We start from the raw sequence: 16,165 nt of genomic DNA on the forward strand, positions 1-16,165 counted from the left end.
CATCTGTGTCTGGCGAATGAAGGATCAAAAAGGTCATGAGTTGGGTTAACCCCTCCAAATATCTGGCAGAGACATGTGGCTTGCTAAGATGCAAAATAAAGAGTCTTTGTTTTCTTCCATCTTTTTTCTCCTTTGAGAAGTGAGTGGAGTCTCTGGATAGGAATTTGGATAGAGAAACTGAGGAATTCTGTGAATCACAGGCATAGTCACTTAACAGATATCTTTGAGCTATGTGGGGGAGGCTTTTTGTTTCTTAAGGATGAGAACCAAATGCCATATAAAACACCTCCTCCCTCACAGTTTTTTCTTTCTTTCTGTGCCTTTCTTTCCAGTGGGTGAACTGAAGAAAGCCACAGGGATTTGTTTCTTTGCTTGAGCTCTTGAAAGACAGTTTTTAAAGCAAGCTGCATGCAAGGTGTTCCTTCTCTTGTTCTGTTTTCTTACACAGTGTACCAGAAAGGGTTGAACAAGCTCAATGCATGTGGCTGCTTGACTTGGTTATTTGCCTTTCCTTACATTGACTTTCTGTTGGAAATAAGTTAATAAGAAATGTTTTTATTCTAAATAAGCAGCTATACCCCACAGACCAAAAAACAAACAAACAAACAAACAAACAAAAACAAACAGAATAGTGTTAAATGCAATTAACAAGTTGTTACATGGGAAAGCCTCTCTTGATGTTGATAAATAGCCTCACTTGATTGGGAACAAGGCATGTGTCTTCTGAATAGAAAATAAGATTTCATGAATAAATATATATCAACGGCCACATGTAGTGTAGAAAAGTATTCCCTAGTATGCAATCGTATTATCTAAATACAGTATTGTCTAGTATACAGTATTGAATAGTATATTCAAGTATACTATTTGATTGACTTCAAACTATTTGTATTGGAATAAAATCTATTAATAGATTTTGTTTTGAGTATCACCTTATGCTCTTTTTTTGTTGATTTGAGTATCACCTTATGCTCTTAAACAATAACTTGTACTAAAAAGAGCACACAATACAGTTCTTTTGCAGATCCATTGTTAAGCAAGAAACCCATTTCAGAATCTGCATATATATCACATATCATTATTACTGAAGTACTTTTACACTCTTCTGCACTATACAACATACTAAAATAGCCATGTTGATCAACATAATAATTTTTTTTGTATGTAATGCTGCAGTGATAGGTTTGAAAGTATATTGGTAGTGCCTGATGAGAAGGAAGAAGAGAAGCTGAGCAGGATCTGCTGTGATTAGGAACAAAGTCCTAGGCCCAAGATATTTGGCCTATAATCTGGTTTAGCAAAACAAAACAAAACCCAAATATTTGCTGAATTAGCATAGTTTATATATAGCCAATGAACTCAGCACTCCACTGTGAAGAATTTACATAGTACTCTATAGATAAAGTCATTCAGATCTGCTCCAACTTGGATGGTGTAGTTGATACAGTGCCAGTGGATGTAACCTTGGTGCCTGCTTGTCCAGTGTTAATGGGTACTTTTCAGTTTGTGCAGCCTGATGATGTGGACAGGATCCTTGGAGAGGTGACAGCCACCACATGTGTGTTAGACCCTTGGTCTTCTTGGCTTATCAAACAGGCCAGAGGGGGACTGGCTGAATGGATAAAGAAAGTAGTCAGTGCCTCCCTTACAGCATTCCAACTTGCCTAAAGCAGGCAGTTGTGAGGCCTTTGTTGAAAAAGCTATCCCACTATAATGAATAATTATCAGCCAGTGTCCAACCTACCATTTTGGGGCAAGGTATTGGAACGAGTGGTGGCTTCCCAATCCCAGGGGTTTCTGAACAAAACAAATTATCTCAATCCATTTCAATTTTGATTCAGGCATGACAGCCTTGGTTGTCTTGGTGGATGACCTGTGAAGGGAACTGGACAAGGGAAATGTGTCCGTGTGAGTTCTGCTGGACCTCTCAGCAGTTTTCAATACCATCGACCATGGTATCCTTCTGGGCTGCCTCGCTGGTATGGGACTTGGAAGTACTGTTTTACAGTGGCTCCATTCCTTCCTGGATGGGTGAACCCAAAAGGTGGTGCTTGGAGACTCCTGCTTGACCCCCTGGCCATCATCTGGGATCCTTCAGGGTTCTGTTTTGTCCTCTATGCTATTCAAGATATACAAGACACCACTAGGAGAGGTCATTTGGAATTTTGGGATCTGGTGTCATCAGGATGCTGATGACACTCAACTCTACTACTCCTTTCCACCTCAATACAAGGAGGCTGTCTGAGTCCTAAACCAGTGTCTGTCATCAGTAATAGAGTAGATGAGGGCAAACAAACTGAAACTTAATCTGGACAAATACAGGGTGTTCCTGGTCAGTCAGAAGGCAAATCAGGGAATAGGGATCCAGCCTGTGTTAGATGGGGTTACAAACCTGAAGACCAGCACAATTCAAAGTGCTGATCATGACCTATAAAGCCCTACATGGTTTAGGTCCAGACTATTTGAGAAACCGTACCTTCCCATACAAACCAGCTAGAGCCCTAAGAGCCTCAGGAGAAGGCTTTCTCTCAGTTCCACCACCATCCCAGGCTCGCCCGGTGAGGACTTCTCGGTGGCTGCTTCCACCCTCTGGAATTCCCTTCCACAGGAGGCTCCCTGCTGGTCTTTCACCAGCAAGCAAAAACATTTTTTATTCAAGCAAGCTTTTTAAAATGATGCAAGCCTGGTTTTATTGGGGGGAGGGTTAAATTTTGTTTTTAACTTTTGTATGTTTTAAATTTTAATCTTCTAGTATTTTAATTAGGTTATTTTAATTGTTTTTAAACATATTGTTTTAATGTTTTATATTGTGAGCCGCCTTGGGTCTCTTTTTGGGAGAAAGATGGGATACTAATAAAATAAATAAATATAAAACCCTCTATGGCTCAGGCTGGCTGTTGGGAAGACCATATCTCTCCGTATGAACTGGACCGAGTTTTTGAGATCCTCAGGAGATGCCGTTCTCTCAGTCCCACTACCATCACAAGCACTGTTGGTGGGACGCAAGAGAGGGCCTTCTTGGTGGCTGCCCCTAGACTCTGGAACTCACGTTTTTTGTTCAGACAGGCTTTTAAAACAGAAAGTTTTTAAAGGACATCCTGGGGTGTTGTACTGACTTAAAGTGTATGATTTCTAAGTGCTGTTATCATTTTTAAATTGTATTTTATTTGAAACAAACGATTTGCTTTAATATTGTAATAGTTTAATTCCATTTTAATTGTCACTTTTGGAAGTTTTTATTGTATTGTGCTTTTAGACTAAACCGTTTTGAGTCCCAATTTATAGGGGAAAGCGGGATACAAATAAATATAATGGTAACAACAACAACACATTCTTCAATTGGAATTTTTGTAAATATTGTTACAAAATTTTGAATGCAATGTGGTACAGACTAAAATGCATTTAGCTGAATCTTCTCCATAATTCTATAAATAAATAAGATAAATATCATAATTATAGTTAAATTACGTTGAAAGAAGGAATTAAAAATATTGTACTAAAGTCTAAAAAACATTTTTTTGGATATTACTAGGGGAAAAAATGGTATGAAAACTATTGACAGCTGAGGTGGAAATTCCAATTTCTATTAGAACATAGTACTCAGTTTATTTCTGCAATCCTGTGCCTGTTTTGACTAGATTGCCAGTACTCTTGTCACACTATAATTATAATAAATTATGTGTATCTGAATAATTTTATATAGAATTTATGCTAGGAGGTAGCCTTCCCATTACTTTAAATATGTGTATGTCTGTGCATGTGTGCATGTGGTTAAGCTAGATAGATGAATATATAGGAAGCCTATCTAGCTATCAGTTTATCTTGCTTTAGAACATTGCATAAAAGTATGGGCTAAAGTGAGCTTCATATTTTGTTGCTTTTAACTTATTAAACAAAAATGATAAATCTGTCCTGTGATTCTGTGATCATGCCTTCAGGGCAAATACAAGAACACACATTTTAATCACCATGGGAAGCCCGGCAAAAGTGATGTCCTTGTGGTGACTGATCCTTATTCATAATAATTACTCCATTGATTTTCACCATCTCATTTTTTATTTATTTGTTTCTGGCACTTGATTGTTGGTGTAAGGAAATTCATGCATATAGATTGTGGTAGGCAATTGGAATGAAGGAAAGGTGGGCAAATTCACTGCCTTGTCTAATTAATCTTCAGAGTTGTTCTTTTGATATATATGATGTTGGGAAAGCTATATTTATTTATTTGTTGCAAATATATAAACATTACATAGCTGTCATGAATGAAGTACAGTTGGTTGCCATCAGCATTCTGGAAGATAAAGTAGCAAAGATATGCTTTTAAATACAGTACATACCCAGTATTTAGCATAATGATTAATGAGATCATGAGAAATGACATATCTAGGCTTAAGTCTTTGGATAAAAGTAGCAACCAACAATTCATTAGCACTGATGGTTCCAGCAGTTTAAAGCTTGTTGTTTCATTTTTAAGGATAAGGATTTGATCACATACTTGAAAATAAATTAAAGAAGCACAATTGTGTTGTCCCTATTTTCTGTGTACTAAATATATAGGAAGCTTTCCATATTTGCCTCAGTTTGCATCAAGAAGCTAGTGTCATGATTTTTGGCACTATAGTTGCATGTGTCAGCACTTTCATATAAATACTTTGTTAAATAAGTGACATCAAGTGTTTGACATTTATGCATGTAATTTATTGATTGAACTTTTTGGAGTCATTTAAAGCATACTTAGTTTCTATAAATATAATGAATTTTTCTTTGGTATTTTGAGATAGCAGTGGATTTTGTTTTGCTGTTTTTCCTTTATTTATTTATTTTATAAATCTGAATGAGCACTATCTTTATAGTAGATTTTATAATATTATGTAATATTGATGCATATAGACTTTGGGAGGGGAGGAATGATAGCATGCTTAATTGCAGAAAATAACGATAAGCATGAAATCACAGCGAAAATAATGTTTGTTAAAGTGTACAGCAGTGGTTATTTACTTTTAACTTTTAAGGTTCTCCATAATAGTTTTGATATTCAGCTGCAACTAGTTTCAAATAATTTTTTTAATGATAATGTACATTAAAAGTGCCCCAACTAGATTAGTATCAACAACATATTCATCCTCTAAGTTTAAATGGCAGATAACCCACTTTAATGCATCCTTATAATACTGATTTAAGGTGGCATGATTCAATGATGTAAATTGTGACATTTTAAAAAGTAATCTTCTAAAACTTTGATTATTTTTCTAATCTTATTAAAAGGGGAAAATTACCTTGTGAATATTGTACCTCAATTTTATTGTAATAATTTTGCTGGTTACCAGGTGGGGTGGCAGTTGAAAAATTTGGTGAATGCACTACGAGAGGATCCGAGTGGTGTTATCTTAACTTTGAAAAAGCGACCTCAGAGCATGCTTACCTCAGCACCAGCTTTACTGAAAAATATGAGATGGAAGCCCCTTGCTCTGCAGGTAATGATGCTTAATCATAAATCATACACCATCATTTTAGCTCTAGATTATCTCTGTGCTGCTTTATTGTGCTTCATTTCAGCAGCATATGTGGATATAGTATTGTATGCTTTGAAAATGGTTTGTGAAATGATCTCTGCACAGTTATTCTCTTCAGTACCGTTAACATTAAATCCCAAACTTGCAAAATTGAAACAATCACACAATTTCATATCTATACCATTTCCCCTAGAACTTCCACTGTTATCCTTTCTGACTGGAGAGAATTTGTAAGTTATTTTGTAACATTAAACAGGGAACAACTTAGTTTGTGCCCCAATTCAGTAAAAATAAAAAGTGTAATCACATACTGAAGTCCTACATTTTTAAACTGCTGAATACTTGCAGTTTAAGTTGGGGGGAAGAAGTTCTACCATGCAGGGTAGAAGTTGTGGGGAGTAATGCCATCCTGCTTGAAGAGAAGCAGCAGCTGGAGCTTCCTTCCCAATTGCATGCTCTCATTCCTCGCCTTCCCTTCTTCACCTTCAAGAAGACAACTACTTCTGGTAGATATAGAACAAGAACACAAGGGATTCAGCAGTCAACAACAGGCAGAGTGTGAATTGTTCAGTTACCATCTTTCAAGCGAACTACACCCTCACCTTTGTAGATTCAGAAGGGAAAAGTCTGGTCTGAATCAAAATTTGTTTCCTTTTTCCCCCCAGGCTGACCAGTTTTTGGTCAGACTGATACCTTCTCTCTTTTATAGCTGCAGAAAGAATGCAGCCAGAATAGGACTTCCTTAATCATGCCATCATACTGAATAACCTCCTTATATTATAACGCTGCTCTGGTGTGTGTAAGCAGCGCCTTTTAAGGCCTGCTTTTCATAATACACACATATACACTTTTGAAGTAAACTTCATGATCAAACTACTGCAATATTTGGCTTATTTGTGGTGGTTCTATTGGTTAGTGACTCATTGTGTAGGATTGTACAATAGAACGGGAGTGATTGAAGTGATTTTAATGGGCACATTATTATGATGTTCAGAAATATTTTTTCATCCCATTGCATCAATTCTCATAGGCAGCTGTTTGAACATCTGGCTGACTAGATTTCTGGTGTAGGATATGAGAGGCCTGGAACATAAAATAACTTTAGATTGGAGTATTAAAGCCAACTTTCCTACCCCCCCCCCCCGCCCCACACACATACATGCCATGCACGTGCATAATTTTGCTCAAGGAATCATTCTTAAATGTTTATAGAGCTGCTTCTTGAGTGATACATCTGTTTTCCCCACCCCCATTTATTTTGCAAAAAAAGCTCAACTTCTGCATTGTTTTTTCACTTAAAACATTGTTTTGTTAAACTGGCCTTCTTCATAATTTAATTATTAGATACTGAAGAAATCGTTGGTTATTCCTTTTATAAAAACCCTATTTCTTTTCAAATGTCATTAAACAGTGTCAGGTGTCATACAGACTATATAATTTAGACTAATTACAATATTTTTATATGCAAAAGTAAAAATGATATAAGCCTATCATTCTTAGTTTTAAACCTAAAAATATATTAATTAGCACTATGCTTCTTTTCCAGAATGTTTCATTATCCTACAAATATTATTAAAAATGCATATTTTTGAATAAAGATGTAGGCGTAATAGATTTGTCTTAAATGTAAAAGTTTAGAGTTCATTTTGTGCAGTGTGGAAGAATAACAATGTTAATAACTGTAGAAGTAAAATGTTACCTAACATAAGTTCATTTACTGGTGGTAGTTCAAAATTTCATAGATTTGTGACATCAAAAACTCAAAAGGCTGAAAAATTCTTCGTTTCTTGTTTTGTTTATAACATGTAGCATCAATATTTTAGTTCTGATATTTACATTCTAATCAGAATATTATGTACTATAAATGGGATCCTGTCACCATAAATTGGATCAGTTTGACATGCTTCTGTCTAACTGGGAATGATATTGAGAGTTAGTGAAGATATGAAGATGCTGGTGTTGAGACAATACAGGGAAATCAGAAAAAACAGGACCCATAGGTATATGTGCAGATTTTAAAAGGTTCGATTAATAGAATTGCCACATCAAAACATATTTCTTTTGCGCCAAAGAGTTATACTTATACTAATAAACTATGTCCATTCACATTCATGGCTATATTAAAATATATCCATTTAGTATGTATCTAAAATAAATAATATAATTAATCTGTATTACTGTACTGCTGTGATGTGCTGAATTTATTATCTCTTTGACCTGGAGGTACAGTCAATATGTAAGACAAATGCAAATTGTGGTTTTCATAACATAAACTTGAATATATCACACATTTAAATATATATCTGTTGCTCTAATGATTTGCTTCTGCATCATCAGAAAAGCATATAGTTTAGACCAGTGGGACCATAGACATGGTAGAGTTATGGCTACTATGGCTAGCATAATGGTTGGTTTGATTTCAGATAGTGTTTGTGTTTCCTGATGTTTGTAATCAAGATGTTAGTATTGTGATCAGCTTGAAAAATCACAGGAGGTAGGATTACAGTACAGATGAGTTCCCTCAACAAATCATTATATGAATTCCCTACATCTGGATGGTAGAGCAGGCTGCTTTTGAAATCTCTTTTAAAAACATTATTGTAGCCAGGTGAAGGTACAAGTTAATCACTTAACAGCATTTCTGCAGAATTTGGTAGTCCTGTTAAGCTATTATGAATGTAGTGAGAATAGATACATGAGTGAGGAGTGTGCCAGATTCCTCCCCACCATAACTGTTCTCCTCATGTGAATTGTGACTTTCTAAAGATAAATGCCTCCTCTGTTCATGGAGGCTCTCCATGCAGTCCCTAATGTTGCACTGTATGTCATACAGAGAGAATCTGTAGACAAAGAATGCTCTTCCCTTCATTAAAATTATTGTTACTGTGAAGAATGGGCAAATGCAGTTAGTTTAGTGTAATGCAAATGTAGAGTAGGATAGTGTGTTTTCCTCTTCATGCATTTATTTTCACTACATTTATAAAGCCTGAATAGGGCTTGTGCCACTATTAATAATCAAATGCATTTGGAGTTATAGTTTCACTACAGTAGAATTAGATTGTAACCAGAATGTGCTTGAAAGTACTACTCTCATTCCTTGAGACACTTAAGCACTAGGGAAGTGCTACATGAACAGAATACAGCCTACTCACCAGTCTAAGGGAAAAGGAGTATAACATGAGCTTTGGGAAGGTTGTGCCAAGAATGTAACAAATACTTTTATCTGTAACAGAAGTAAATAACATTCCTAAATAGTATCTTAAACTACTTGCATTTACACCATACACGGTTTTCAGCTTACGCTGAAGCAACACCCGGGAGGAAATAATGGTGCACACGCTGTACCACATGCATGAGCCCCATTGTTTTTCTCTTAGGTGGGGGAGGGTCTGGAACAGATCCCCCGCATAAGGGAAGGATCCATGGTACTTATACAGCTATTTAGTATGCTGAAATAAAGATTTATTTAGCAGACTAGCTTTGGACCTAAGCAGATGGACAGAACAGCATGGGCCAAGCCTGTGCTATCCTGATCCAGGTCAGTCTCCAGGCCATCATGGCGACAAGCAGATATTTACACACCCACCTGCCTGCTGCTGCACATGGACCCTTTACTGCCATGTGCCCCATACCTGCTTCTGCCATTGCGTCTAGTGAGAAGATCCCTGTCACTGGCAATAAGGGTGGAGATGGGGCATCTGGCTACACCCATGTGGCCAGGTGCCCCATCCAATGTCACAGGCCACAATGAGGATCTTCTCACCCAATGTGATTAGAGGCAGATATGGGGTGCACAGGGGTGTTTTCTGGCTGTCGCTGCGGAGTGTCCTAGAAATTCCATGGCAATCAACTGGTCTTTTTAGACCGAGTCAAGATCCACCAGATCCTCATCTGATCTGCCTGTTCCTGGCCTGGAGCTCATGGTTTGTGTCATCCAGACAAGACAATGCAAGGGCAGGGGGAGCATGGGCCTTTTGGCCCCATGAGTACAGGCTCATAGCTAACCATTGTTTTCTATATACTGTTATACACTATTTGTGTGGACAAGAGCAGCACTCAGTAGTACTGAGTTTGTACCCAGAAATGCTCTATATAATGCTATATAATGTTCTTTCAACTGACCATGAAGACTAAAGAAAAATATACAAGCTTTGAATAATAACTTTTTGCATTAGATTTCTGTTTATGTAAGTGGACACAGGTGTAATTCTGAATGAGAAAACAGATGTAAAGGGATCTTGTAGCACCTTTGTGACTAATTGAATGAAAGAAGTTGTTGCATAATCTGCACTGCAAAAATAATGCAATTTGACATTGCTTTAACTGCTGTGCTGTGGAATTCTGTGATTTGTAATTTTGTAAGATATTTAGCCTTCTGTAAAGGTTATATCCAAATCCCAGGATTCCATAGCATTGACCCATGACAGTTAAAGTGATATCAAACTGCTTTTTTCTCCAGTGTAGATTCAGCCTTAGTCTGTTTTCTCATATGCATGTGTTCTGGGGGCCAGAAAAGTATAAATAGCTATAGCAATTTGTGGGTTTCTATGGCTATCCATACAGTCTGATTATAAAGGTCCTTCCTGGGCAGCAGTTCACTCCATGCATCTGAGGAAGTAGACAAAAGGGTGAAGCAGATGGGCAGCTTGAAGTGGCCTCCAGCCACTTCATCCATGACTCCCCTATGATTGGCCAGGGACCGCAGCCACCACTGCAGTCCCCTCCTGGGCTGCCACTCCTTTTGCTAGTGGGCTTGGGCCACCTTAGGCAGCCTCAGAGTGACTTCCAGCCATGTCGGCAGTATGCGTTGTCTGCATGCCACACTCCCACAGCGGCTGGAGGCCACACCTGGTGGCCTGCCTGTTTCTGGGCAAAATCTACGAAAGCTTATGCTACACACTTTTGCTCAGTTAATATCAAGGGTGCAACAAGATCCCTTTGCATACTGATATTTCAGACTATTATGGCTGTCTTAGGCAGGTTACATGCTGCCATTTGGGACGGCCTCAGGACATCTCAGTTTAAAAAAGGGGCGTCTCTTCTAGACGCCCCTACTCCTGTTACGGACTCTGTCTGTAACAAATGGCAGCGGCCGTTCCACATGGCTGCCGCCATCTTGATGTAACGGATGCTCTGTGTCCGCATGTCGTGCCCCGGAAATGACGCAGCTAGTGCGCGACTAGCGCCTCGCGGCGTCTCTTCTGGGGAGCAAGAAGGAGCACGATTTTCGCGCTCCTTCTTGGCAGCGTCCGGGAACCTCACCGTTTGGCTGCTGTGGTTCCCGGACACTGCAACCGGCGGCGGCGCAAGATGGCCCCTTCTGGGCCGTCTGTAACGCGCCTTAGACTTTTTGGTGTTTATGCTTAATTGCCCATTTGATTGGAACCTATAATTTGTCCATACAGTCAGGAATATGGAAAGATTTCATTTTTCAATATATTTCTGATTTTCTTTACAGGAGCAAGTGCAGTGGGGGTACAGCTGTCCTGGAAAGCTAATGCAGCCCCTACGTCTTCTACAGTTACCCACCCATGGTCTAGAGTCTATTTAAAGACTTACTCCATTGTACTGTAGTCAGAAAAAAGAGGGGGGATCTTAAAATAGAAAAGGGAGAGACCACCCTGCCCCCATCCACATTCATGGTGAAGATCCAGTTTTACTGACCAGATAAGCAGCTTTAAAGGGAAAGCAGCATCTGGCATGCCAGTTTGTCAGCAATAGGCAATGAGGACATAATGAGGAGATGAGTAAGGTGTCAGCTGGGATAGGCACCACTAGTGATAGTTAGGTATTTTCCAAAAGAGAAAGATGGTGGTTTGGTGAAGAGACTTTCTGTGCAAATTTTAGAAAACTTGACAAAACAAACCCCTGCTGATTGTTGTCTCATTCTCCTGCTGACAGATTCTCTTAGAGACTGTAGATTTCTTGATAATTGAGATAGTTTATCTCGAGAATGAAAAATATTGTGAATACTTGTCAATATTCTTTTGCTATGTTGCTTTTGCTTTAGCTATGGTTCTTTGGGGAAGAATTATTCCTGATTATTTACCTAGGCTACTAGTGGGCGAAGTGCCTGATACAGAGAAACAGAATTTATTGTTTCATAGTGATGAGGGCTTATCCACATTTGAAGGTTTGGCCTTTTTTTGAGGAGTCACTGATGGACTGAGGGTGCTTGGGACTCCTATTTCATTGTTGTGTGTCCCATATGTTGTTTATATAGATGATTTTCCTTGTACTCCCATTATAGCATTGGAATTAGGTTTGGGGTGTTTATGAATGAATGAATGAATGAGATTTTATTTATATACCTCCATTCCTTCGATCACGGCGGTTTACAGAATAATAAAAATACAAAATTACAATCAGAGTCCCCCCATATTAAAACAATACAATACAAAATTATAAAATCCATCATTCAATCCTAATAATTAAAAACCAGTAAAAACACAGTGGAAGCAGTTCCAACCATAACAATACACACAATACACAAGGAGAAGGATGGCATTAGGACACATGGGGGAAAGCTTGGCGAAAGAGGTAAGTCTTGAGGTTTTTCCTAAAAGACTCCAGGGAGGGGGCCGAGCGGAGCTCGTCAGGGAGAGAGTTCCAAGTCTGCGGGGCCGAAGCAGAGAAAGCCCTATGCGCAGACACCACATATCTCACATTGGGAACTCTCAAAAGTTGTCTCCCACCTGACCTGAGAGTGCGGGGCGGATTATATGGGGAGAGGCGGTCCTCCAAGTACTCTGGGCCCAAGCCATTTAGGGCTTTATAGGTAAAAACCAACACCTTGTATTGCGCCCGGAAGCGAATTGGCAGCCAATGCAGATCTTTCAATATAGGTGTTATGTGGCTGGCCCTGGAGCTACCAGTGACCAGCCTTGCTGCCATATTCTGAACCAACTGTAGCTTCCGAGTTTGGTACAAGGGTTGCCCCATGTAGAGCGCATTACAGAAATGGAGTCGAGAGGTTACCAGTGCATGTACCACTGTTTCAAGGTCCCCCCGGCCCAGGTAGGGTCGCAGCTGGCGTATCAGCCGAAGCTGATAACAGGCACCTCTGACTGTCGCATCCACCTGAGGAGTCAGGTGAAGCGACGAGTCCAGAAGTACCCCCAGACTGCAAACTGTGTCCTTCACGGGAAGCGTGACCCCATTCAGGACAGGTGGACAAGTTTCCTTCCCGGGACCAGGGAAGCCTATCACAAGTACTTCTGTTTTCTCTGGATTCAGGCTGAGTCTGTTTTCCCTCATCCAGCCCATTACCGACTCCAGACAGGCACTGAGCGGAGAGATGCCCTCCCTAGTCACTGCATCAGTCGGACACACAGAGAAGACTATTTGGGTGTCATCATCGTACTGATAACACCACGCCCCGTGTCTCCGGATGATCTCTCCCAGCGGCTTCATGTAAATGTTGAATAGCATAGGGGACAAAATCGCTCCCTGAGGGACCCCAGATGTAAGGCCCTCTTATCGGAGTGACAGTCCCCCAGCTCCACCATCTGGAATCTACCTGAGAGGTAGGAACGGAACCACTGCAGGGCAGTGCCCCCGATGCCCAACTCCCCCAGGCGATCCAGAAGGATACCATGGTCGATGGTATCGAAGGCCGCAGAGATGTCCAAGAGCACTAACAGGGACACGCTACCCCTGTCCATGCCCAGACGGAGATCATCAACTAAGGTGACCATGGCAGTCTCAACCCCATAGCCCGCCCGGAAGCCGGTTTGAAATGGGTCCAGATAATCCATATCCTTCAAGACCCCCTGCAGCTGGGAGGCAACCACTCTCTCGATCACCTTCCCTAAATATGGCAGCAGTAAAACAGGCTGATAATTATTTCGAATTAGGGGGTCAAGGGAGGGATTTTTTAGTAGAGGTTTTACAATGGCTGTTTTTAGACTAGGTGGAAATTGGCCCTCCCTGAGAGATGAATTAACAATTCGGCGCAATATCTCTGTTACCACTGTTCCCCCTTGAACTGCCAGCCATGAAGGACAGGGATTGAGAGAGCACGTCGTCTTCCTAACGCTGCTGAGGATCTTGTCCACATCCTCGGTACTTACAGACTCAAAGTGATCCAGTACAACTTAGTCCACGGAAGCTCTGGATGCCTCTACTCTCGATTCTGAACTAATAACAGCGTCAAGATCAGCCCTTAGCCGAGAAGTTTTATCCGCGAAGAAGTTGTTAAATTTGTCACAGCAGGCTTTAGATGGCTCCAATATTGGGTTCAGAGGGGGAGCCAATTGAGTGAGCTCTCTCACAACCCTGAACAGCTCTGCCGGACGCGACTCCACGGACGCAATATGTGCAGCGAAGAACGAATTCTTAGCTGCATCTATTGTCACTCCGTAGGCCTGCAAATGAGACTCTAGGAGTGTCTTGTCGGCTAAGTCCTGATGTGTCTGCCATTTGCGCTCTAGTCGTTGCGCAGCCCGCTTCCTTGCCCTGAGATCTTCCGTATACCAGGGCTTCTTATTGGAAGCAGGCCATAAAGGACACTTGGGAGCGATGCTGTGTATAGCCCTGGAGAGATCAGTATCCCAGGTGTTAGTCAGGGCATCAACAGTGTCGCCGTCAGTTCCAACCAAATAGCCCTCTAGGGCTTCCTGGAACCGATTGGGTTCCATCAGCCTTCGAGGGTGGACCATCCTAATAGGTCCGCCACCCCAGGGGGGATCTGGGTGGTAGCCTTGATACTAGCTTTGACCAAGAAATGATCCGTCCATGACAGGGCAGAGATATTGGTTACCTCTGCCCACGGAGACTCCATGCCCGTACAGAAGATAACATCAAGTGTATTACCAGAAGAATGCGTGGGCCCTGAGACCAATTGGGACAGGCCCATGGCAGTCATGGTAGTCATGAACTCCCGAGCCGCACCAGTTGGAGCATGATTGGTCTCGAAGGGGATGTTGAGGTTCCCCAGGACAAGAAGCCTGGGAGACTCCAGCAACAGCTCCGAGACCAGCTGTGTCAGCTCAGCCAGGGAGTCTGTTAGCGCATGGGGTGGCCTGTAGACCAACAGAATCCCTAAACTGTCCCTGGCCTTCAGGGTCAGGTAAATACACTCGATGTAGTCAGTCTGTCACACATGGTTCCTGGTCAAAGGAAGAGTGTTCTTATAAATCAAGGCAACCCCCCCCCCCCGCCCACTTACCCTGATCTGGTCCTTAACCGAGTACCTGGCAGGAAGGGCCTGTGCCCACACCGCTTCACTCTCAGGCCCAAGCCAGGTCACGGTAATGCAAGCCAGGTCACAGTTCTTATCTTCCAAAAGATCATACATTATGTGGGTCTTATTCCTAACAGACCTGGCATTGCACAGGAGCAGAGACAGGGTTTGTGGTACGGTTGGACTGACCCTCAGACCTCTTTGGCTAGGATAGTGGATGGAAGGAGAGATAGATATTACGCATCGATCCCGCCTTCCCTTACAAAATGTCTCCATTCTCCTACCGCTATATCTCCCCTTGCCCCACACTACTCCAATAGGGGCTCCGCTTACCCCAGTCACACGTCCCACCTTCTCATCAACCCAAGTACATCCCTTGTCCATTCAATCGCCGCCTGACACTACACAAACACACACCCAGCAGCAACAGTCCCTGTTGTATATACTGTATATGAAATCCAGAAGGGGAGCATCTATATGCCTGTAGTGTGAAAAAGCAAAGCGCTAGTACAACCTTTTTTTTCTTTTGAAAGAAGCACAACAGCAACAAAAACCAAAGCAAGAAACAACAAAATATACAATTACCAACTTCTCACTGGGTGTCTTTAAGTTCTGTGAACATGAGTGTGCCTTCATATACGAAAACGATGTTCCCTTGCTGGGTTTTATGAATTGATAGCTGTTTGCCACGATTGACTACAGAGCTGGCTGGAATCTTCCCTTTATTATAAGCTGAGAAGATAGAATGAAAAGAGAGGTCAATCATATGAAATTGGCCATTGACTTGAATAGGGATTTTTAACTTATGCTGTCTCTTTTGCAAACATAATGCCATGCCATATTCCTAAAGGAAGAAACATCACCTAAGCAAAGCATAGATAGCATTTCTTCTAAGCACTGGTTCATTCTCACCAATGTCTCCCTGGACATTCTGTTCTTTGCTTTTTAATTCCTATTAGTGTAATGGTTTCACTATACTGTGGTCCTGTACAGAGGGATATAAGAGTCATCCTGTTCCTCCCCAATAAATAGGATTTTTCTCTTGGACATAGCCTGTGTTTCTGTTTCTCTTTGGCCACTTAAAATGATGACATAATATATCTTCATAAGAGTACTTAATAAATTGCTTGAACTGTAATACCAATGGTCACAATGTAGTAGAACATTAATTCTTTAATATATTAACACTGTTTTAAATCTGTTTATATTGATTTTATTTGTTTCATATACTGAAAAGATTTCATGATATTGAGTGGGATATAAATATTTGAATAAATAAATAATGCAAATATTAGTTTTTCTCACATTTGATTGTGTTGCATTTGACACTTAAGTGTATATGTTATCTATAATTCTGGTGACCTAATGTTTCTGTAACCATGTTTATTACACATAGTAATTTAGTTTTATTACAGAAATGGAACTATGGGAAAGCATGCATTTTTCTAGCAACTGTCTTTCAATCTGT

The 16,165-nt window shown here is 40.7% G+C and overlaps 1 protein-coding gene across 5 annotated transcripts in view; it reads left to right on the top strand.

Moving 5' to 3' along the window:
- Positions 1-16,165, top strand: part of LOC149319447 (connector enhancer of kinase suppressor of ras 2) — a 197,707-nt gene that overhangs the window by 98,580 nt on the left and 82,962 nt on the right. For 3 of the 5 annotated variants that reach the window (XM_089511732.1, XM_089511733.1, XM_089511736.1), the window contains one exon: positions 5,328-5,474. The exons of the other annotated variants lie outside the window; for them this stretch is intronic. In XM_089511732.1, coding sequence (XP_089367858.1) covers positions 5,328-5,474 — 147 coding nt within the window. The remainder of the gene's footprint in view (positions 1-5,327; positions 5,475-16,165) is intronic. 5 annotated transcript variants of the gene reach the window in all.

Source organism: Sceloporus occidentalis, unplaced genomic scaffold (assembly GCF_023333645.1).
Source record: "Sceloporus occidentalis isolate IW3139 unplaced genomic scaffold, rSceOcc1.0.p SCAF_2, whole genome shotgun sequence".
NCBI lineage: Eukaryota > Metazoa > Chordata > Lepidosauria > Squamata > Phrynosomatidae > Sceloporus > Sceloporus occidentalis.